Genomic DNA, 25,124 nt, shown 5'->3' on the forward strand with positions numbered 1-25,124 from the left:
GTAGCATTTATGTTGGCAATATCATTACTCATTATCAGCATATCATCCACATATAGGCAAACAATGACTATGTGATTTGGAACATTTTTAATGTACACACATTTATCACATTCATTTATCTTAAAACCATTTGACAATATTGTTTGGTCAAATTTCGCATGCCATTGTTTGGGTGCTTGTTTTAGTCCGTAAAGAGACTCAACAAGTCTACATACCTTTTTTTCTTTACCTGGAATCACAAACCCTTCAGGTTGTTCCATGTAAATTTCTTCCTCCAACTCTCCATTTAAGAAGGCCGTCTTAACATCCATTTGATGAATTTCAAGACCATACACTGCAGCTAATGCTACTAACATCCGTATGGACGTAATTCTTGTAACTGGAGAGTATGTATCAAAGTAGTCTAGACCTTCTCGTTGTCTATGCCCTTTGACTACGAGCCTTGCCTTGAATTTATCAATAGTGCCATCATCTTTGATTTTTCTCTTAAAAATCCATTTAGAACCCAAAGGTTTATTTCCAGGAGGAAGATCAACCAATTCCCATGTATGGTTGTTCAATATGGATTCTATTTCACTATTGACTGCCTCTTTCCAAAACAATGATTCCGAAGAAGTCATAGCTTCTTTAAATGTTTGAGGCTCATTCTCCAATAAAAAAGTCACAAAATCTAGTCCAAATGAAGTAGACGTTCTTTGACGTTTACTACGTCTTGGATCCTCCTGATTACATATACTTTCTTTTGTTTCTTCCCGAGGTCGTTTAGATCCTTCACCAAACGACTCACATTCCTTTTTATACGGATATATATTTTTAAAAAACTCAGCATTATCTGATTCTATAACCGTATTATTATGAATGTCGGGATTTTCTAATTTATGAACCAGAAATCGATATGCTTTACTATTTGTCGCATATCCTATGAAAACACAGTCAACGGTTTTCGGTCCTATCTTTACCCTTTTGGGTTTAGGAACTTGCACTTTTGCCAAATACCCCTACACTTTAAAGTAATTCAAGTTGGGCTTCCTTCCTTTCCATTTTTCATATGGAATAGATTGTGTTTTGCTATGGGGCACTCGATTTAATATTCGATTAGCCGTAAGAATGGCTTCCCCCCACAAGTTCTGTGGTAAACCAGAACTTATGAATAATGCATTCATCATCTCCTTTAATGTGTGATTCTTTCTTTCCGCAATTCCATTAGATTGGGGCGTGTAAGGGGCTGTTATTTGATGAATAATTCCATATTCTAAACATATTTCTTCAAAAGGAGATTCATATTTACCACCCCTATCACTTCTTATCATTTTTACTTTCTTGTTAAGTTGCGTTTCAACTTCATTTTTGTATTGCCTGAATGCGTCTATTGCTTCATCTTTACTATTCAGTAAGTAAACATAGCAATATCGAGTACCATCGTCAATAAAAGTTATGAAATACTTCTTTCCACCGCGAGATGGTATTGACTTCATGTCACAAATATCTGTGTGAATTAAGTCTAGAGGATTTGAATTCCTTTCAACTGACTTATAAGGATGTTTAACATACTTAGATTCCACACATGTTTGACATTTTGATTTTTCGCATTCAAACTTAGGCAGTACTTCCAAGTTAATCATTTTTCGCAAGGTTTTATAGTTTACATGACCCAAACGTACATGTCATAAATCATTTGACTCAAGTAAGTAAGAAGAAGCTGAAATATTATTATTGTTTTCCACAACCATTACATTCAGATTAAAAAGGCCCTCGGTGAGGTAACCTTTTCCTACAAATATTTTATTCTTACTAATGACAACCTTGTTGGACACAAAAACGCACTTAAAACCGTGCTTAACAAGAAGTCCAGTAGAGACTAAATTCTTTCTCATTTCGGGAACATGAAGAACATTGTTCAAAGTCATGACCTTGCTAGAAGTCATTTTCAGAAATATCTTCCCATATCTTTCAACTTTTGCTGTTGAAGCATTTCCCATATAAACTGTCTCTCCGGGTCCAGCAGGAGCATAAGTAGCAAAAGCTTCTCTAACTGCACAAACATGGCGAGTGGCTCCTGAATCAAACCACCACAGTTTAGGATTTTCCACCAAGTTACATTCAGAAAGCATGGCACACAAGTTATCAACATCATCATGGTTTACTACCATGTTTGCTTGACCCCTTTTCTTGTCTTTCTTCGGAGCATGACACTCCGTAGATTAGTGTCCGGTTTTCCCACAGTTGTAGCAGTTTTCACTGAACCGCTTCTTGCTTGGGTTGTATTTCGAACCAGAAGCCTTCTTCCTCTTTTTGTTATCTTCAACAATATTTGCTCCCATTATTGTTGAATTTCCACGGCCTCTCCTTTCAGCAGTTTTATTGTCCTCTTCGATTCTCAACCGAATAATGAGATCTTCAAGGGACATTTCCTTTCGTTTGTATTTCAAATAATTTTTGAAGTCCTTCCACAACGGAGGCAACTTCTCAATAATTGCTGCTACTTGGAATGCTTCGTTGATGACAAGACCTTCAGCAAGTACTTCATGAATAATCACTTGCAATTCCTGGACTTGGGTAATAACAGACTTGCTATCTACCATTTTATAGTCCAAAAATTTTGCGGCAATGAATTTCTTCATCCCGGCATCTTCAGTTTTATATTTCTTTTCAAGCGCATTCCACAATTCTTTTGACGTCTCCACGCTACTGTATACATTATACAGATTATCATCCAGTCCGCTAAGAATATAATTCTTGCATAAAAAATCAGAATGCTTCCACGCTTTAATCACGAGAAAGCGTTCATTCTCTGGAGTTTTATCTGGCAGATCAGGAATATCTTCCTTGATGAACTTCTGTAGACATAACGTAGTTAAGTAGAAGAACATCTTCTGCTGCCAGCGCTTGAAATCAATCCCGAAAATTTTTTCGGGTTTTTCTGCCAGTGCCAACGCCGGTGTTCGGCTTGTCGATGCGTTGGCAGTCACCATCGGAACAGCTTGGTTTTCGCTTTCAGTCGTCATTTTTTTCTGGAAAAAAAAAATGACACAAACAAACGTTTAATATACGTTTTCAAACTGGAGTAAAAAAATCACATAGATTTTAATCTCAAACAAAACGCCACGAAGGCTTTACTCTCCAAAATGGGAGTACACAAAACCACAAAGGTTTTAGTTTGCAGAATAATAAGAATAACACAAATACAGAAATAAATATTAAATTCCTTAAGATTGTTAGTCCCGCCAATATTGCTGTATTTGTAAATAATAATTCTGCAAAATATAAGTTAACGTAATAAAATAATAATTAATTCGAGCCCACTGAATTCACAGTGTTTCCTTAAGAAATTTAATCCCCTCCTAGTACCCAAGGTAATGGATTATTTTCTCCCAGGATAGAACGAATCACATACTGGTGTAGCGGTACTTCAAACCCCAGTGTTTCAGCGAACACAAAGTTCGGTAGCAAATCACACTTACAGTTGCTTTGTTTGAAGTTAAAACAATGCAGAACGAAGGAGTAGAAACTCAAAAAATCGTATGGAAATACTGAGAGGAAGGAGTGCAATATATAGCCAAATCTGTTGAGCGATTTTCAGTTTGTTGGTCTTGTGTATTGTGTGTTGTGTGTGTCTTTCTTCAACAGCTGCTGCACATATATATAGCAGCCAGTGTTGAAGAAGACCAATCATCCACCCTCCATGGTGGAGCAAGCATTAGCTTGTTTGTGGAGCAAGCACATTCATGGTGGGAAGAGCATTAGGCGGCTGCCAAATGGTCAATACACGGATTGAAAAATATCCGTTATAAATGCGGATAATCTTACGTTAATATTTACTATTAACAAATAAATTTGGTCCAAAAAATTAAAAATCCGAAGCCGAAGCCGAAGCCGAAGCCGAGCCGAGCGAGCGACGACGACGGCGGCGCGAGGCTTGCTTTCTTCTTAACTCTTTAAGAGCTACAAGAAGAGCAATTATATATATACCCACCAAAAATCTTTTCCTCTTCCAATATGGGACAATGTCTCATTGTCAAGAGGGGAAAACTTAAAATTTTACTCAAAATTTCATTTTCCCTCCATTTCCCATTCACCCTCATTTTAAGACTATTTCATCTTAAAAACAAAACCTCAACAATGGTGGTAATGCTTTTGGACAAGTAGCAAGTCAGACGACTGTTATTGTCCTCGGAAGACTCTCATATTCCTTTCTTTCCATATATGGTATTAGGGGTGGTAAGTGAGTCGATCCGGTCCTAAACGGGCCAAGTAGGTCGGTCTTATGGGCCGTGGTTACAGGCCGATCTCAGGTTTTAAATAAACGGGTTTAGCGGTTCCGGGCTAAATTTTCTTTTTATAGGAATCGGCTCGAGACCGGATCCACGAACTCATGGTCCCAGGCTAAACGGGCTGGGCACGCTGGCTAAGTGGGCCCAACGACTAAGTTGTGATTTTTTTTAAAAAATTAAATAGAAATTAGAGACAAAAAGATGTTAAAAAAAATATCTAAGGTAATGCCTTGTAGATTTATTATAGAATTGTTACCTAATTTTTTAATTCAAATTTAAAGAAAAAATATTGTAAAAACATATTTAAAGCAATGCTTTGTAATTTTATTATAACAATAAAAAATATGACAATATCTTTCTTAGTCTTCGGGTCCGACCGGTGTCGAACCCGGACCGGCCCACTTGCCACCCTTACGGTATACAACACAAGCCAAAGTTAGTCTATCTAGTTGCGCACCTAGTTCAAAATATTCACTTAATATTTTCGTTGTGTTTAATTATTGAACGTCTTTCTTGTGAGGGGAGTTGGGGGAGAGAAGTACACTAGAGGTATTTCAGAAATGAACTACTTTTTGGCAGTCAACAACTCACCAATGGCTTACTAAGGAGTTAAATCCATATTTTCATCAAATCATCCAACCTTTAAATAGATCTATTTTGAACGGGTCAAATAACATATTTGATTAAGTGGTTTGGTAATTTAAGCCTTTTCATCTTTTCTTTTGATTCACTTTTGTACTTTCCAAAGAGTATAAATATAGTGGATGATAAAAGATGGCTCAATATTTTTTGTTACTTAGTGATATTTTGGCATGTTTATTCGCAATTCAACTAATTTTATAAGATGTTTGTTATTTTCTGCTAGTATATATATTAAGTAATTTTATCCGCCAAAACTAGAAAAGGATTGGCTTCATTTTTCAGAACTCAGAAGTAATCCAACAATGATTTCAGAGCATTTATCGAACTTCACCATAGTAGATGGAAAAGAATCCCACAATAATTAAAGAAACCCAGACTCTTCACAAATTATTACCAATAACTTACAAAGTTGTAATTTGTAAAGCCTGCAAAAAGTTGGAAATCTTTTAAATAACAATTTTCCTCAAATTTTACTAATAAATCTTCGAGGGGTTAATATAACTATACGATTTTTATAATTAACCTCAACTTGTTTGTGGTTAAAGCATTATTCTTAAATAAATCTGCCAGAAACCCTCCTTTCATATACGTGTTCTTGTAAATATAACTTCCTTTTACCTTTTAATCTATTTGTAAATTTTAGCTTTTATCTTTTTGGTATTTGCGTGTTATAAATCACATCTATTCTCAGAATTGCTTATTATTTCTTGAACCACACAAAATATTTCTTAGATTTTAATTTTCTTAACTTAATGAAAGCGGAGAAATAAATTGATATTTCCAACAAAAAAATATATTTCCATGTCAACTTCTATATCTGTCTTATTTGAAAGAAATTTGTAGTCGAATCATTTTAATGTGTTACTAAAAAATGTTTCATCTCTATTTACATACATATGGGGGACAAGAATGTCTCTTGTGTAAATTTGAGAGGATTGTTGTTTCATTTCTAACGCAATTCAAAAGGGATAAGTGTTTTTACTCAAACAAAATTAATAGCATTTTTGGCCAAGCTAGAAAAATCAGTTTATTTCGATAAAGTATTTTTTTTCAAAAGTACTTGACAAATTAATTTATAAAATACTTTTAAGTAACAATTAGTGTTTGATCAAGTTTTTAAAAAGTATTTCTAATTGTATCTTTCTTAAAAGTGCTTTTGGGAAGAAAATACTTTTTTCTGTTTCTCCAAAACTGCTTCTGCTTCTCCTCAAAAATAATTTTTTTCCTCCTAAAAACTTGACCAAACACTTCAATTTTTCAAAAAATAAAACACTTTTTTTTTTTTTTGAAAAAAATACGATTTTCAGCTTGGAGAAGCTTGCCAAACAAATAAAGTGGTATCACTAGAAAGTACTCGAGTATGTCATTTCCTTTGGTTTGTACCTGGTTCTCGCTGCCCGTTGAGTCCGACTAATTTGGATTCGCAAAATAAAATATACATTGGACGTAAAATTATCTATCGCAAGCAATTTCATTGATAGCTTGAACCCATTTGGTTAAGAATGACAAGTTACTTACCGTCCGATCACAATTTTTTATGATCATATCAGTTCTAATAATAGTGCACTCGTTCACGATGCCAAACTCTGCAACTAATGAAAAAGCTATGGAGTAGAGGAAAGTGTGTAAGTTGTCACACTCCCTACCTTCCAAAGGTGCCAAAAGGACGGGCCAGTAGTAAGCGAGCGACGACCGAAGAGCGAGTGATCACAAAGTAGTATGTTATAACCCAACTTTAAATTTAAAAGAAGTTTTAACGCATTAAGAGTCAAAAATATTTGCTTCTAATGCGGTCACCATATTATTTTAACTGTCATTTAAACTTTCAAAATTTCAACCTCTTCGAACATGTTTAGTTTTGATCATTTACATGACTTAATTAAAAGATGTAACTGTTTAATTAAAACCAGCTTTAATGATTGTACCAGCATATTCTGTAAAGCAAATACATTAGTATTTAATGCGATGAAATGATTATTTGATCGAATTGGTAATAATTTCTTGAAATGGAAATAGTTAAATAATGGAGTAGAAATCAATCTAGTCCTTGCAACGAGAGCCAACAAAAATTGGTCAAGAGTTTTATGATTGCCAATTTGAATATGTGCGATCAGATTGGTTTCTGAAAATTCAGATCTTGTGGTCACAATTATTTTGTTTGGTTTTGCCTGGAATTTAATTTATGAATTTATAAATAAAATATTACTATACTTGTACATTTTTTTGGGTCTACATTTAAACTATTGGAGGGCAAGGAGAAGATAGTACTTTTTTAATTTAAAAAGATTATTTTTTCTCCATCTCAATTATTGAGTGTGGTGCAATATGTTAAAGGCCCGTTATATTGTGAGACTCGGGGGTTTCGATGGATATTCGAAACCGACTAAATCGACCGAATCGTACCGCATCGAACTGATTTTAGTTTTTTTTTTTAAAAAGAAATCGTTGATGTTTATATAAATCTATAACCGAACCGATAATTAGGGTAAGTTTTTTATTTTATAAAAATTAACTGAAAAAATACCGAACCGTACCGAATAAATTTTATATGTGAAAAATATATTTATATAGTATGTTTAAAAATAATAAAGTATTAAATTTTTCTTTGGGCCTTGAAATTATGAAAACTGTTACAAGCCAATAAGTAATTAAACACAAAATACGAATTCCTAAAACCTATTATTCTACTTCTACTTAAACTAAGTTATTTCAAGTATCTTCATTGGCAAGACACAAAATATTCCAGCGATTATGAGTAGCAAACTACAATGTATTGAATATGTTTTCTTTCATATAATTTAGATTTATCTTTTTGAATATTTAATTTTCTATAGACTTTATTCTTGAGTCCCAGCTTGGTTAATATCTTTCCACTCGTGTGATTTATATTTTCTTTGCCTTTGTTTGGTTTCTTTTACGTTGTTGTATAATAGTTGATGGATCTATACTCTAGCCATCTTTCATGTTTTTTAATTCATCACCATTTAAACAGTAAAAATGTCTAGAGAGTTTTGCTACGTCCTATAAAAGAACGTATGTTATTGCATTAGACTTCTACTAGTGAATTTTGCATGACATTTAAAAAAAATATCGAAAATTAACCGAACCGTACCAATACCGAAGAGAAACCGACATGAGACGGTTTCGAAAAATCTAATTTTGATTATACATAATAGAATAACCGAAAAATTGGTATGATATAAGTTTTATAAAATAACCGGCCGAACCGAACCATTGACATCCCCAGTGAGACTAAACAAATACGTTTTCTATTTTACACATACTCTCCCAAAAAAAAAAAACCCTTTACTAGAAATTTATTCGTGATAAATTATCCAAACGCCACCCAAAATGAGGAAATTTGCAATTCTTGATCTTTTAAGAATTATAAGAAACTTTTTCCTAGCTCCATATTTTCCATGGAATTATATTCTACATATTATATGAGATAGATAATGTTAAAATTTTGATATAATAATAATAATAATAATAAATAAATAATAAAATATATATAATCTACATCTTATATATGAGATAGATAATTTTAATTAATATTAAGTTCAAATTTTATACCGAAATTAGAATACTAGTGTCAGTAACCAAACGAGCCCTGCAAAGTAAAATAAAGACTCTTTTTACCCCCACAAAACAAAGAATAGATAAAAGAAGGGCTAGAAGGCTAAAAGTAAAATAAAAAGGGAAAAGGAAAGAGCTATAAGGATTTCGAGAAGTTTTATTTTGTGTTTCATGCAACTGACACTAGTTATATGAAATTCTTTTTTGTCCAGGAATAAGATCTGCTCCTTGTCGCCAGGTCATTTTCTCAAAGATTTCTGAAAGCGAATTCTACTTTCTTTTGTTTAATGTATGGTACTTATTACTTCTACATTTTTTCCTAAATCTTTTTTTCCAAAGGAATTGATAAGTAAATGAACTTGGTTATAATTTAATCCCCAAAGTTACATCAATAGATGATTAATCAAAATCATAAATAGACCAAATTGCACTTAACACACCAATGTGGGACTCTACCAGAATAGTAAAATAAAAAAGCCATTCTTTTAATCATCAATATCCAAACTAACTTATCCAGCTAATCTGAATTTGTCTAAAAAAAAAATAAAATTAGTAAAAAGAGTGAAATGCTTTTTTTTCCCTCCATATATCCGTTTACCCCTACATTTTGTGAAAATAACTGAAAAACCATCACTCCACAAAAGTCCATAACCATGTGGAGATGCAAAAAGATTGTTCCTTTTTTAATTAATTAAAGAGGTATTGGATGGGGCATATATATATATATATATCTGCAAAAATCTTCAATTTTGATCAAGTGGGGGCTAAAAAAGCAAGGGAAACAACATACCTTTCAATATTTAAGGAAAATGAATGGCCGCAAGAGGAAGGGAAGTCTAAGAGGTCGTTTGATTTCAACGCAAGTTATGGTGGGATCACTTATATTAGAATTAGTTATATTGAGATTAATTATTCTGTTATTATTTTTATTGACTGTTTGGTATGTTGTATTAATTGTAAGATTGTCAATTTTACTGTTTTATCATGAAATAACTTATCTCTCGATTGCTATTCCACCCTCTAACAGGTAAAAATTATTCCGATACTACTTTTAATCATGGACTAACTTATCCCAAAATTAGTAACCAAATAATTAAGGATAATGCGGTAGTAAAGTTTTATCCTAGATTTTTTTTTTCTTATCCATCGTATCAAATAACCCCTAAGAGCTTAAGTGCAAGTATTTTCTAAATTTATTTGGGGTTGTAATTTTATATCATAATATTATATATTTTTTTGTATTATCACACCATTCAAATAATAAAATATAACTATGTCTTACTAGGCTGATAACTTAAGATAAAAATTCTAAGTTATTACCATGGTTGAGTTATGTCGATATTTTGATAACTTCCACTAACTGTTTATAAATCCACATGAAAAGAAGTTATTTTTAAAAACTAACTTTCTTGGAATATATGTGAATTTAGCACAGATAGAATATAGTGGAAAGTGGAAACTAGTCCAAATTATATCAAGTAACTTCAATAGTAGTTTAGATTTAGGCACATTTCTTTTGTTCCATTTATGTGACAATTGTTTTTGGTATATTTAAAAAATATGACACCTTTCTATATTTAAAATAAGTTATAGTAATTTTTTCTTTTATTCTTAATGATATATATTTTTTTGATGAATATTTTTAGTGACATATTTTATAATTATAAAAATCTTTAAATAATATACCAAAAAGTTCAAAAATCTTAGACACTTTTTTTCTTCTTGAATTTGTCTACATAAAATTAACTAAGTTATTGTTGTTATATCAGTTACTTTTAAATCCATTCACTTGCTGTAATATTTCAGTTGTCTGTTTTAATATTGAAAAAAAGGTCTTCTATACTCTTCTCTTTCTTTTTCTTGGTTAATTTTGTTTGTTTGTTTGTTTGTTTGTTTGTGCTTAGCTGGTCTGCTAGCCTACTGCTAGCTCTTGTTTCTTTGAGTTCAGTTGGACTGTAATATTTTACTACTATATTTTATGTTTTAATAATTAACAGAACAGCAAAACAGTGAGAACATGCTCTTCATTTGTCTAGATTCTTCAACTTAACACCACGCTTGCAATGAACCAAGATAAGAAGAAAAAAAAAGGCACATGATTAGATTAGAGTGCTATTATCATTTTTTATTCCATATATCCAAACCCCCATTGAAGTAAAAAAAGAAAAAAGACAGACATAGTTTTGTGTTGAGTTCTTGGAATTTGGGATTTTTGTTCATCTTTTTAGGACTGCAGTCAAGCCATGCTTTGTTCTTTGCATGAGGTGGGAATTATTAGTATAGAAAGAATGAGAAATGGGAAAAAATATTGAATCTTTTTCTTGGGTTTCTCTTCTTTCCATTCTTATGAAAGTGTATGTGTGAGGAGAGAGAAAGAGGAGTGCGGGGGGTGAGGTGGGGTTGGGGTGTTGGTAGGGGTGGGGGGAAATGATTTGTTTGTTCATTTTTCTTGGTGGGTTTTTGGCCTTTTTACAGTATCTGATAATTTGATCACACAAATCAATGATCTTTAACACATTTGTTATGAAAAAAATTGCTTTTTTCCTATGATTCAAAAAGTTAGAGCTCCAAAAAACTGCTTGTCCTTTTGCAGAAAGCAATGATTTTTAGCTCATTTCTTTAAATGGGGTTGTTCTCTTGTATCTTTTCTGGTTTCTAACTGATAGATAAATTTGGTAAAGTTTTGAAAGTACAAGAGGATTTTTTGTAGTGTTTGTGGTAATGGGTGAGAAAACGCAAAGCCACCATATGGTAGCTGTGAAGGTGAATGAGCAATTTAACTCAAAGAGAAAGCACAGATTTGTGCCTTCTCAGTGTTTGCTTCCAAAACTTTTTGCTTTTTGGATTATTTGTTGTATGGTTTTTAGCATTGTTGTATACTTTTCTATGGATGCTAATCAGAAGGAGAAAAGAAAAGAAGGGCTAGTGAGTATGTGTGATCAAAGGGCAAGAATGTTACAAGATCAATTCAGTGTTAGTGTAAACCATGTTCATGCCCTTGCTATTCTTGTCTCAACTTTCCATTATGAGAAGAATCCATCTGCAATTGATCAGGTTTGTGTTCCTCAATATTCTTAATTTCTCATTCTTGGAGTGAAAAAAGTTCTGAAATTGGTTAATTTGATGAGTATAATCTCTTTTAGTCTTGGTGTATTGCTTTCATATGAATATTTTTTGGTTAAACTCAAGCTTTCCGGGTTTAATACTGTCGTTCTTAGATTGCTTGTATTATGGTTGTTTTCTTACTATCTTCCGCTTTGGTTTTCTAGTACCTTGTCATTGTTACTGCTTGCCGCTATTGCTATTGCTCCCTTCCTTCTATTTTTCTGGTTCATGCATTGTTGATATAATTTTTTTGGCCTTTGTTGATATTTGCTTATTTCTATTCTTCCTCTCGAGCCGAGGGTCCCTCGGAAACAACCTACCTGGTTTGCGTACAAAATATCCTCCCAGACCCACATACTTGTGGGATTTCACTGGGTCTATTGTTGTTGTTGCCAATCTTTTAACAATGACAAGAACAAGTACCCCTTAATCCTAAACTAATTAGTGTAAGATATATGAATTCTTTATATTTATTTTGCTCTATTTTATATTCTGATTCTCTCTACTAAACATGTAGAAAACCTTTGCTGAGTACACTGCTAGAACAGCATTTGAGAGGCCATTATTAAGTGGGGTGGCATATGCAGAGAGAGTTTTAAATTCAGAGAGGGAAGAATTTGAGAGACAACATGGATGGACTATTAAAACAATGGAAAGAGAGGCTTCACCTATCAGAGATGAGTATTCTCCAGTTATATTTTCTCAAGAAACTGTTTCCTACATAGAATCACTTGACATGATGTCAGGAGAGGTAATTGAATTAGTTTCAAAACTTATGGAATTTTAGCTTTTTATTGGTTCTTCTGGCTTATATTATTGGACTTGTTCTTTTGTTGGTTTATTCAGGAGGACCGTGAAAATATCATGAGAGCTAGGGCCAGTGGGAAGGCAGTTCTTACGAGTCCCTTCCGGCTTTTGGGTTCTCATCACCTTGGTGTTGTTTTGACATTCCCTGTTTACAAATCCAAGCTTCCGCAAAACCCGACTGAGCATGAACGGGTTGAAGCCACTGCAGGGTAAGCTTGTGCCAATGACGTTTTCCGTTTGGATGTGTTCTCGCGCTCGGTAGTCTCAAAATATTTGCTTGTCATCTTTTTGCTTTAAAAACTTTCCGTGGTCAAATATGGCGCCTAATTCCAGGTATCATTTTTAGTCTTAAACTTAAGCGTTTTTTGTTTCTTCTGCTTCTCGCTCCCACAAACTGGTTAATGGAAATATATGTAGCTTTGTTTAAATTCTTAAGGATCTATAGGCGAAGGCCTATTCGTCGTGCTAGTCACATAAAAGGAACTATTCGTTTTATTCCTTGGGGGTATATGTGGAGCATACTGTGGAAGTGTACGAAGTTGGTATTGGGGCTTGAATGTGTCCAAGTTGGAAAAGAAAGCAAGGAAGAAGCTCCATGTGCCCTTCGTGGCAGGCTCGTGTCGCAAGAAGGCCTAGCATGGGCACCAGCTGGCTTCGTGTCGCGAGGGCCCTTGTTCTGGATAAAGAATTCCCCAGTCCCTTTGCAGAAAACTCTCTATATCGCGAGCCCCAGAGCGAGGAAGGGTCTTGGCCTGGCCAACCCTTCTCGCGATGTTCTCACGATGGCCAAGCGTCGCGAGGGCCACTGGGTTTGGTCCATCGTGAGGGCCACTGGATCTGGTCTAATAAGAGGAGCTCGCTTCTTCTCAAGTGGATCTTTCTGTGCCTATATTATCTACTTATTCTCATTTTATATTAATCTTCACAATCAAGGGAGGAGCTAATTTTTGTTGAATAGATTGTTGATTAAGATAAAGGCTTATTAGTTATATCTAATGTTTTAGCACATCTCATGATAATGAATACTTGTTACCCGACTCCTGCTTGTCTTCTAAATTTTTGTTTTGCACGTCTCTGAAATTGAAGCTATCATATGCTTAACTGAAAGCAGGTATCTTGGTGGAGCCTTTGATGTTGAGTCTCTCGTTGAGTGTCTACTTGGGCAACTTGCTGCAAATCACCCGATTATTGTAAATGTCTATGATGTTACAAACTCTTCTGATCCTTTAATCATGTACGGACACCAGAACCCAAATGGTGATCCCACACTAAAGCATGTTAGCAAGCTTGATTTCGGTGATCCGTTTCGTAAGCATGAGATGATTTGTAGGTAAGTGCTAATCCTTCCTTGACTTGGTAGCAATTGCGCCATGTAAGAAAACTTAAACTTTGACGACGTGGATCCTTAATATGTTTGTGCATTTGCAGGTATCTTCATGAGGCTCCTATATCTCGGGGAGCAGTGACCACTGCAGTATTTATTTTTATCATCTTCCTCTTAATTGGCTACACGGGTTACAAATCCGCAAGCCACATTAATAAAGTAGAGGATGATTTCCATAAAATGCAGGAACTAAAGGTTCAAGCTGAAGCAGCTGATGTTGCCAAATCCCAGGTTCTTTTAATATATTTTCCATGTTTTGAGATTCTTTATTACGTTTCGTTGATCTTTGGGAGGTTGACATGCATTTTTTTTTGGTTGCAAAACGCAGTTCTTGGCTACTGTGTCACATGAAATAAGAACTCCAATGAATGGGATCCTAGGTATGGTATGGTGCTATTTCTAATACTGATATGCAAAATTATCTCAAGATTCTCAACAGCAATTTAATTAATTACACTACCTACCTCTTAAACTCCATCTGTTTCATTGTGACTTTAGGAATGCTTGCTCTGCTCCTAGATACAAATCTGAATTCAACTCAAAGAGATTATGCTCAAACTGCTCAGGCTTGTGGAAAATCACTGATAACATTGATAAATGAAGTGCTTGATCGGGCCAAAATTGAAGCTGGCAAGTTGGAACTTGAGGCAGTTCCATTTGACCTTCGCTCTATACTAGATGATGTTCTATCTTTATTCTCTGATGAGTCCAGGCGCAAAGGTGTTGAGGTATGTACTTGAAGATTTAAAATATCCTTTCTTCTCATAAACGAAGTAATTTATTGCTGTTGTCCATTAATTTATGCATATAAATATTCATGTACTAATTTCTTGCTCTTGTTCTGTTTTCTCTGCTTCCACAACCTGTTGCCTCTGGATTTCAATTGCCCACGGTGCTTCTTCCTTACACTGCACGATTTCTTTGGAACTGAAGTTGGCCGTCTTTGTTTCTGATAAAGTGCCTGAAACGGTTGTGGGGGATCCAGGAAGATTCAGACAAGTGATAACAAATCTGGTCGGCAATTCGGTCAAAGTAAGTAAAACAGCCAATCTTCTCTCATCCGTGGATCATAAGCACTAGTGCCTCCTTGAACTTTCTCAGAAGCTGGGAAGTAGAAAGAAAGGAAGGGAAAATAGAAACGAGGCAAAATAGAGAAATGGAGAAATAAATTAAAATATTTGCCTTTAATTGGTGGAATGAGAAAGTGATAAGAAAAATAAGATTTACCTTCTTTGTACAGAAAAGAAGTAGGCTGAAGAGAGATAGATATTCTTCTTTTTTATGAGCAATTTGTGTTTACTTCAATTGTTATGATAACCGATATTTTTTTTCTTTGACAGTTCACTGAACAAGGGCATATATTTGTTCAAGTTCATCTGGCCGAACAAACAAAAGATGGTGCGAAAAAGGATACCTGCTTGGATGGAGTATCTGAAAATGTAATTTCTTCTAGTGGTTATCATTATGAAACCTTAAGTGGTTACGGAGTTGCTGACTGCCGGAATACTTGGGACACCTACAAGCATATAGTTGCTAGCAATGGTTCGCATTATGAATCTGCAAGTAAGGTGGCGAATGATGATCACTCTCAGAGTGTCACTCTAATGTTTTGTGTTGAGGATACGGGGATTGGGATCCCTGTAAAAGCACAAGATCAAGTTTTCACGCCATTTATGCAGGCAGACAGTTCAACCTCTAGAAACTATGGAGGAACGGGTATTGGACTAAGCATTAGCAAGTGTCTCGTCGAGCTGATGGGTGGTCAAATAAGTTTCATTAGCCGTCCCCAGATTGGAAGCACATTTTCTTTCACTGTTAACTTCCTAAAATGCGAGAAATATTCTGTTGGTGATCTGAAAAAACCTCATTATGATGATTTGCCTACTTCGTTTAAAGGACTGAATGCTATTATCGTTGATGGAAAACCTGTAAGAGCTGCTGTAACAGGATACCATCTGAAGAGACTTGGTATTCGGGCAGAAGTTGTCAGTAGCATCAAGAAAGCAGCAGCCGCTCTTGGGAGAAATGGTTCTGTTGTTTCCTAGTAAGTTTTTCTATCCTTTGGCGAACTTATTTTTACTTTATATACTCTGTAAGTGATTCAGAACTGCAAGCATCTATTGCTAAAATTAACCGTACTTCGAGGCCATCAAGGACATATTACTATTATTGTTGATATTTTAGATTAAAAGCACTTTTTAAAAGCTTGGCCAAACATTAATTGCTGCTCAAAAATGCTTTTCAAATTGATTAGACAAATACAAACTGCTTCTCACCAAAAATAATTTTTCTGGAAAATACTTTTGAGAAAAGCACCTTTTTCAAAATAATCTGAGTTTAGAAGCTTGGCCAAACAGGCTATGAGTCTAAGCTAATGTGTTTGACCATTCTAGGCTCCCTATGGTCTTGTTTAGTGAGAATGGAATTTTATTTTTACTGGGCGATTCTATTGATGGATAAGAAAAGGGGAAAAAAGAGGTCCAAATTCCAAAGAATTAATAACAAAAGACATTTGCTTCAGGATCGATAAATACTGGGGTTTGATCTAAGTTTTCAGAAATATATTTACTAGTATTTTTTCATTGTAATTATGCATATTTCCCCTGCCAACTATTATCACCTAAAATATGTTGTTGCATAAGGCAACATAGAGGAAGATATTTAGATGTAGAAATATATCCAAGTCTGTCATTTCTCAAATGATGATCTTTGCAAGTCCACTAGATGTTTAAATTTATTGGAGAATAGCCTATACAAAGATGAAGCTATTCCCTAAAAAAGACCCGAAAAACAACGAACTGGAATAGTCCAGAATTATTACATGTGGTTTGTGATTTTGACTGAATGCATTAATTTAAATGAACATTTGTATCTTGCCCCAGTGACAGGAAGCTGGACATGATTCTGGTCGAGAAGGACTTGTGGATATCTGAAGATGTTGACTTAAATTCACATTTGCCATGCATCAAACCAAATGGACATGTGTACAAGTCACCAAAGATGATCCTTCTGGCAACTAATATCACCAACATTGAAGATGAAAAGGCTAAAGCAGTAGGTTTTGCGGTGATAGTGAAACCTCTTAGAGCAAGTATGATGGCTGCATGCCTTAAGCAGCTAATTGGAATGGGCAACAAGAGCCAGGGAAAAGATATGTGCAATAGATCTTCCCTTCGTGGCCTATTGTGTGGTAAGAAAATTTTGGTGGTAGATGATAATAGAGTAAATCGCAGGGTTGCTGCTGGTGCGCTCAAAAAATTTGGGGCTGACGTAGAGTGTGCTGAGAGTGGGAAAGCTGCTCTTTCATTGCTTCAGTTACCACACAGTTTTGACGCCTGCTTTATGGATATTCAGATGCCAGAAATGGATGGGTATGTACTGCACTTTTCATTGTCCTTATCTAGTGATGTTCTTCATAGTGGTTCCATTTATGAGTTTGCGATAAGCAAATTTGAATTATGCCATCTTTGTGTTGAAGCATCAGTATAATTGTGTATTGTTTGGCAGTAGAAAATTCAAAATGGGCATTGTCAATAACAGTCCACAAACTCTGTTCTGAATTGAAACCTGCTTTTGATTGCTGAAAAGATTTTGATATGTTAGTTGTCCGCAGTCTACCCATCCTTGTACCTAGGTCCTAGCTTTTACACGCTAAGCATAGCAATGTAAGTCCAACACTGATATACTTTAATCAATGAGCCTGATATAGGATGATTGCTGATAGACTCAAAACCTTTTGAATTTCAAAAGGAAAAAACACAGCTTTACAAATCATATGCTATCTTGGTCAGTGAATTTGCATTTTTGCAAATGCAAATTCAGTTTTAGCTCTTTGCTAATGTACAATATATACTGACCTTGGTACGTGAATTTGCAACATTGTAAATGTTCACAGTAGTCAGAAGTATTCGGCTTTCAGAATGATGTGAAAGAGCTTCTTAAGAAAAAAAGCTTTTGGATTCCAAAAGTAAATGATTCAGCTTTATAAGTCATCACATACCGTTGCCAAGAATTCAATTTCGGATGGAAAGCACTAAATTTATGATAGTGGCACCCCCCCCCCCCAAACAAAAGATATGATGAGATATACAGTAGAATGGAACTCAATGTTCTTTTCTAACTAATACTTTCTGGAATTTAAATCCCAACAAGACTGTCAAGACTTGTATCATCTCACCGTGATCCACGAAAAATTCAGTTTGGTTTTCTTATTATTTTGCACTTCGAGCCTCACTAAAACATCTCCCCTAAACTGACAAAAGAGAAGCTCTTGTATACTCAGTAATGCATTAAGGAAAACAGTTGGCCTATTATTTTGTGTTGCTTGCCTCCTCGAGAGATTGAGCTTAATAATCTTGAGGGAGACAAATGTTTGATTGAGTCAAAGTAGGTTAGTCAAGGGCTTAAATTCAAAATCAGCATGTTACCTGTTTACCATTCCTCAGATGGTTGTGAGCTCCAAAATTTAGGAATACCATCACAAATATACTCTCGGTCTTTGCCTGTGAACCTTCACGGCGTAGTATGTTTTAACCAGAAATTTGGTGCTCTGTCTGTCACAGCTGTACATACTTCTTAGAAATTGTTGCTAGTGGTTGGCTCATGTTAGACCTACTTGCCAAGACAGTAATGTTTATTGGATTTCACTGGAATAAGCAATGCTATTCACTCGTTTATTATACCTCTTTGTTCAAAACTGTAATTTTGGGTGTTGAGATTCAGTGGAATTCGAACTTCATTTCCAGTAGGAAAACAGGTTTTACTAAATGCAAAGATTCTCTTTAGGTCAATGTGCTTTTGTGCCAAGGGAAAAAGAGGAGTAACTGAACACTGATCATTCCAAGAAATAAAAGAACAAAGGTCTAAGTATATAATTCTTTTGAAATTGCAGGTTTGAGGCTACACGTCGAATTCGGGATCTAGAGGGAGTCGCTAATGAACAACTAAATGGAGGACTGAACTGTGATGGAGCTACAAAAATGCGCAGGTGGCACATGCCAATATTGGCCATGACCGCCGATGTAATTCATGCCACGTTAGAGAAATGCCTCAAGTGTGGGATGGATGGTTACGTCTCAAAACCATTCGAGGAAGAGAATCTTTATCAAGCTGTATCCAAGTTCTTTGAATCCAAACCTAACTCGGACTAGTAGCTAAATTCCGATTCTACCAATTCCAGCATCTCTCGGCTGAAATGAACCACCAGCAAATTTTCAGCATTCTGCTGGTGCATTCTTGTTGACTTCTTATATACGGATGCAGGGGGGGCTTACCACAGCTCCTGAAGGTCCTTATTAGCCCGATCACACGTTTAGCAAGTGACTAGCTTCTAACCTATATTAGATCTTGACATGATTAGCTTCTTAAGTATATGTTTTTGTATATTGCAATAGATCTTCCATCCTCTCCTTGTATGTACATTTAGAAGGGAAGGATAGGTCAAAGTTGTATAATCTTGATAACTTTCTATGGTTTCCTTTTGACATTTTCCGACCGAGAAGCACCAATTCATCAATTTATATAACTATTTTCACTTGAAGCCTTGGTATTTTCCATCTACACTTTAGCTTACAGCTTTTGTAGCTTTAAGTGCATGTGCATGCTGCACCAAAACACAGGGTTTTCCTACAGTTTTTGTTCATCTGTGTTCACTTCTGATATTTCTGTCAGTAATTATATATACCAAAAAAAATTTACCATTTTATTGTACATTCATCAGGAGTCGGGACATAGAAAATAGGCTCAATTGCTACTAGCTGGGAGCAGTGATGGAGCCAAAAAAGTACACACGAAGAGGCGAAGGGACTCAACTTCTACTATATATACATAAAAATTATTTTAATCTTATATATACAATATATTTTTTCCGGTGAAACGGGTTCGGCTGAAGCCCCCTTCCGCCTTCTTATCTCCACCCTTGGTTAGGAGAAGCTAATAAATATAATTGTCGTTCCACCGGGTTCAAATGAGTCCAATCTTTTTACATGGAGCATATATATGTGAAAATTATAAAATTTTAATAAATATAAGTTCTAAACCAATTGTCGCAAATGTGCAATGGATTTAGCAGTGAGAATGTAAATATTGAATATATTTGCCAAATTCAAATCCGGAATATGCCTCAATATATACGTAAAAGAATTACAAAATTTTAACAAATATACCTTTCGGAACCAATAGTAGCAAATGTGCAATAGATTTAGTGGTGAGAACGTAAATATTGAACTTTATCAAATTCAAATTCAGAATCTACCTCAGGAACAAATTTCCGGATAAAGAGTGATGAGAAATTTGTTGGGTGTGATTGAACAATATTCCACGCGGAAAGTAGAAAGGAAAGGATTCTAATCGTAGGGTGTTGAATATTTTTAATAGTTTGAGACATTTGGATTTGACCCAAAACGGACAATATCACAACATGTTAAGAATATCTTTGGACCGTTTTAGCCCAACATTTGATTTATTCCAATTTTTCATACTTGTACAACTTTGTTTTTTTCTGTGGTTGAGATTATAACCAAAATAAAAAAGAGAACAGGTCAGGCTTTCATATTTATAAGTCTTAGTTGGTTAGAAAATAATTAAAGTAGACCCTTTCTTACAACTTTAAAATAAATATTTATTCATTCATAACGTAAAATGAATACAAAGAATAGTCAGAACTTTTTTTGACCTTTTTACACTAACAAATGAAAATTTGTGTATACACATGGACAAAACCAAGGTAATTCAAAATGGCCTTTTTAGGTTGTTCAAGTCCAAAGAATCAATACAGTCTATCCTACCTCTATGCAAATTCAACAATTTCAACAACTCACTTGCCTTCTCCTTAGTTCTTTCACTACAACCAACTTGTATTAGCAGCAATAATTTCTGAAAAGCACCAACTTGAAGTGCTTCAATTAGCACAATATTACCTCCAATATTTTCCCTTTTCTCATTCTTCCCAATTAGCTTCCATAAAATTGAAACTGAAAATTCAGTTGCCAAATCTGAAACTCTCAATAATTTCTTGATCAAAATAGGAATGGTTAAAGCATAACCATAAACCCTTCTTTTTCCTTCTTCTGAGCTGCAAATTCCAACCAAAATACCTAATGCTTTTTCACATATGCTTTTTTCACAATCCACAAGTGTCTCTACAAGCAATTCCACTAACCCCAAATCAGCAAATTTTGCTTTAGCCTTCTCGTTTATTGAATGTGAAGAATTAACCATATGGTAAATAGTTAATAAAGAAGCTTTTGTAGTAGTAGGGCAAATTGGCTCTTTCACTAGCTTTACTAAAGCTTCCAAAACTCCATCATTTTTTAATAACTCTTCTACTCTCCATTTTTCATCTATTCTCATAATTTCTTTTAGCAACAAAACCGAATTTCTCCTGCTTGATAGGCTCCCACATTTCAAGAACCAAACCAAGCAATTTAACGATGATTTCGATCCCAGAATTGACTTTGATTCACCATCTAGTGGCAATAAAATTGTCAATGCTGATAAAATTTCATCCATTGTTTCAACATCATGGACCGATAATTTCTCCGAAAAACCAAGAAGTGTAGATGATAAGATCTTTCCAGCTCCATTGGTGACAAAACAACGTCTATTCCTCGCGCTTTCCTTTATCATTATCTTCACTTTCAAGACCAATTCTCGACAAGAGTACTTTGAGTCATGCTGTTCGAACGAGCAGCATGACTCAATCTCCCTAAGAATCTCCGTTGCCTCTGATGAGGTAACGGGGATTCTTGGAGTTGGGATTCTCTCAATTCCATGATCTTTATTCTCAACACACCATTGTTGGATCATTTTCCTCATGGTGTGATTGGGAATTGGCTCAAGATATTTCAATACTTGTTTGGTGATTGGACATGTTTGATTTCCACCCTCAATCCATGTCTCTATACTCTCTCTATCGTATGTTATCCCTGTGGATAAAGTCACAGGATCCTTCATTAAGTCTAAAGAAATTGGACACTTGAAATGGCTGGGAATCATTAGCAACTCCATAGTTTTTTCCTCTATTAATTCTTTCTTTGAGTTGCTCCTCTTTGCTGCTCTTCTCTTTCTCCATGTTGACATCATTGTTTTTGCTACAACGCCAAAAAAAAAATCTTTGAGAACAATGAGTTGTGCTTTGTGATTTAATTTTCTTGTATGGGAGTTTGGTAGGTAAAGTTTGTGTAGGATTTAATGTGTATATATAAGTGCATGTATGCGTGTGAGATGTCACGCGGTTGAACTTTCTGCATTTAATATAATTAAAGAAGTAGTAATATAAAAGATTCTAATAACAAAATATTCAAGAACGTGTGAGGGAGAGAAGCTGGGAACAGCGAGATTGAATATTGACTAAGAAAATGGAAGTGTTGAATAGGGTATGGGGCAAAGAAGGGATGCTTAGAACATTTGGTTAGACTAGAAATGTCAAGTATAAGAATGAAATATTGAAGAAAAAAATCGAAAGAATCAAAAGGTTGGTTTAAATTTGACTGGAGAAAAGAGAGAAGGCCTACAACAAAAGACTGGTTGGTGTACTAACCTGACTCATTTGAAGAGAAAATGAATATATAATGGCAATTATTTTTATTAATTTTGGTAAAATGATCTTTTATGATTGCTTACAATTTGAACAAAACAGAAAAGAATATTTTTAAATTGTATGATTTTAATTATGTCATAATATTTACGTGATTATAAAAGAAGTCATTAAGAATAAAATTAAAATTTTAAAATTGAATTGTTATTAAATATAAAAAGTTAAAAATATTCTTTGAGCAAGTTAAATCAGGGAAGTGTCACGTATAAAAAAAATAGAGGGGGCAAAATGTTAGTATATGAGAAGATTAGAATTTAAAGAAAGCGAACTTGTATACGCTTCCTTCTGTTCACACTTTACACAAACTCGTTTTACAGGTAAATTTTAGTTGTTACACGGTTTTTAACGAACCTAACGCGCAGGAATTATATGATTCTTTCTTTTTTGTTGTGGCTCTATGATTAATGAGTTTATAATATATTATTTCTTTATTTTTCATCTCATGTTTGGTATTAGTATTAGACCCAATTAATTCAATTTCGTGCCTTGTACGACCTATTAAAGAGAAAAACACTATTCATCCCGCCAACGACAGAGGCCAATATAGCATAATATCAACGGGTTCAATTGAACCAATAACTTTGACGTGGAACATAAATTTATGTGTAAAGAATTACTAAAAGTATAACTGGTTCAATACTAAGAATTTTAAAGGTTGAGTCCATGGAGTTTAAACCCACGATCTGCCTCTAAACAAGGATCCATAATATATGGGTGAACGACACAATTACCCACAAAACTAAAATTATTTATCCTTACTTACTCATTTACTTTTCTACCCATCAAACTAATTACTTTTCGTACCTTATTGGCTTTTTTCTCCTTTTTTTTTTATTTCTCAGCTTCTTGTCTTTTTTCCTTCTTTTCTGCTTTTCTTTTTTCTCGCTTTCTTCTTTTTTTTTTCTTTTTCTGTTTATTTATTTTGGTCCAAATCATATTATTATTATTTTTATATAATTTAATTTCACACTCAATTTTGACTCTTTTTTTTGCTTTTGTTTTTTTTAATTTCTTGTTCCTTTTCTAATTTCATTTAACTTCTTTTTTTATATTCTTTTTCTCTTCATAATCTAATTTCATTTACTGTTTTCACTATTTTTTATTATTCTTTTTTTATACAATAAGAAAAAATGACTAATATAGTAAATATTTGTTCACCTTTTTTTAAATATAACTAGTATAATATACCTTTTGTCTTTTCTCATTTTTTAATTCAATTATTAAACTGAAATAAGATCAGTTGCCACTTGATCTAATTCACTGAATATCACACTGCCTACTGCTGAGCACCATAAATTACATAATCAGATTCTAAGAATCAACACGTGATTGCCATGCAAACCTTGATCTCCTTCCCTACAAATATCAGTACACACTCAACCATTAGTAATAACACAACCAATTATGGAGCAAGAAAACACAATCTACAGCCACCAAATCTCCATATATACTAGTTAGAATAGAAATGATAACAAAATAACCGAAAAAACCGAACAACCGACAAAAACCGAATCGATAAAAAACCGACTTAATTGGTTTGATTCGGTTCCAATATTTAAAAAACCGACTTACTTAGTTTGGTTTCTTTTTAGGAAAAACCAACCCAAACCGAACCATGAACACCCCTAAATAAAAGTATGAGAAAATTACATGCTCGCATTGCAAGCTAAATATTCGCAAAGCAACTTGCTCATTCCGTATACTAACATGGTATATAGTTGTATGCGGTCATTCCAACAATTGCCTATAACTATAAAAACTATTACATAATACACATAATCTATGTCTATCGGCACACAAAATCCCAGCACTACAAATCATGTTCATATAAATAATTTCAGAATAGAATTTACTTAAAAATACAGCTAAAACAACCAAAAAAATATTCAAACTACCATATGATACCAATATGGCATATAACTATACCAACATGGTATACAATTTTACTGGTTAATTTCCGGCAACTATATGACTATACTACTATTACATAACACACATGCATAAAGAGAAAAATAAAAAAATAGTGTATCACATATTAATATAATAAAGTATTTCAAGAAACTGTACTATATTACTATTATTAATTAAATGCAGCTAATACAACCAAGAAGGGAGTCAACTAACATATGATACCAATATAGTATATATCTATACTAATATGGTATATAGTTGTACGAGGTCGTTCCAACAACTGCATATAACTATAAAAACTATTACATAATACACAAAATCTATGTTCATAGGTACAAAAAAATCCAACACAGCAAAACATGATCATATAAATCATTTCAGAATAGAATTCACTTAAAAATGCAGCTAAAACAACCAAAAATTATTCCAACTACCATATGACATCAATATGACATATAATTATACCAATAGGGTATACAGTTTTACTAATTAATTTCAGGCAGCTATATATGACTATACTACTATTACATAATACACATGCATAAAGAGAAAAATCAAAAAATAGTGTACCACATATTAATATAATAATATATTTCAAGATATTGTACTATAATACTATTATATAAAACAAACGTATAAAGAAAAATCAAAATAATTACATAATACATATGCATAAAGGAAAATTAAAAAAATTCAAGATACTGTACTATTCTACTATTACTAAAGAAATATCAAACAATATACCAATTAAATGTAGCTAATACAACCAAAAAAAGTTCCAACTAACATATGATACCAGTATAGTATATATATATATATAAAATTTTAAAAA

At 33.9% G+C, this 25,124-nt stretch overlaps 2 protein-coding genes across 2 annotated transcripts; one reads left to right on the forward strand and one right to left on the reverse strand.

Moving 5' to 3' along the window:
* Positions 1-11,098: 11,098 nt before the first annotated feature.
* Positions 11,099-19,321, forward strand: LOC107794902 (histidine kinase 4-like). The gene is given in 11 exon segments (NM_001325594.1): positions 11,099-11,543; positions 12,112-12,345; positions 12,441-12,610; positions 13,513-13,731; positions 13,830-14,016; positions 14,114-14,165; positions 14,284-14,513; positions 14,719-14,817; positions 15,126-15,829; positions 16,668-17,156; positions 18,677-19,321. Coding segments are annotated over 11 exon segments (2,976 nt in total). The 5' UTR covers positions 11,099-11,210; the 3' UTR covers positions 18,936-19,321.
* A 1,058-nt stretch (positions 19,322-20,379) lies between these two features.
* On the reverse strand, positions 20,380-21,965 carry LOC107794904 (U-box domain-containing protein 21). Its single transcript, XM_016617464.2, has one exon. The coding sequence runs from the start codon at positions 21,865-21,867 to the stop codon at positions 20,515-20,517; it is 1,353 nt and encodes a 450-aa protein (XP_016472950.1). The 5' UTR covers positions 21,868-21,965; the 3' UTR covers positions 20,380-20,514.
* Between the last annotated feature and the right edge of the window lie 3,159 nt (positions 21,966-25,124).

Source organism: Nicotiana tabacum, chromosome 12 (assembly GCF_000715075.1).
Source record: "Nicotiana tabacum cultivar K326 chromosome 12, ASM71507v2, whole genome shotgun sequence".
In the NCBI taxonomy this organism is placed as follows: Eukaryota; Viridiplantae; Streptophyta; class Magnoliopsida; order Solanales; family Solanaceae; genus Nicotiana; species Nicotiana tabacum.

What these genes read in the sequence shown, in the direction of transcription:
- LOC107794904 (XM_016617464.2), bottom strand. Translation starts at nt 21,867, where the DNA reads ATGATGTCAACATGGAGAAAGAGAAGAGCAGCAAAGAGGAGCAACTCA.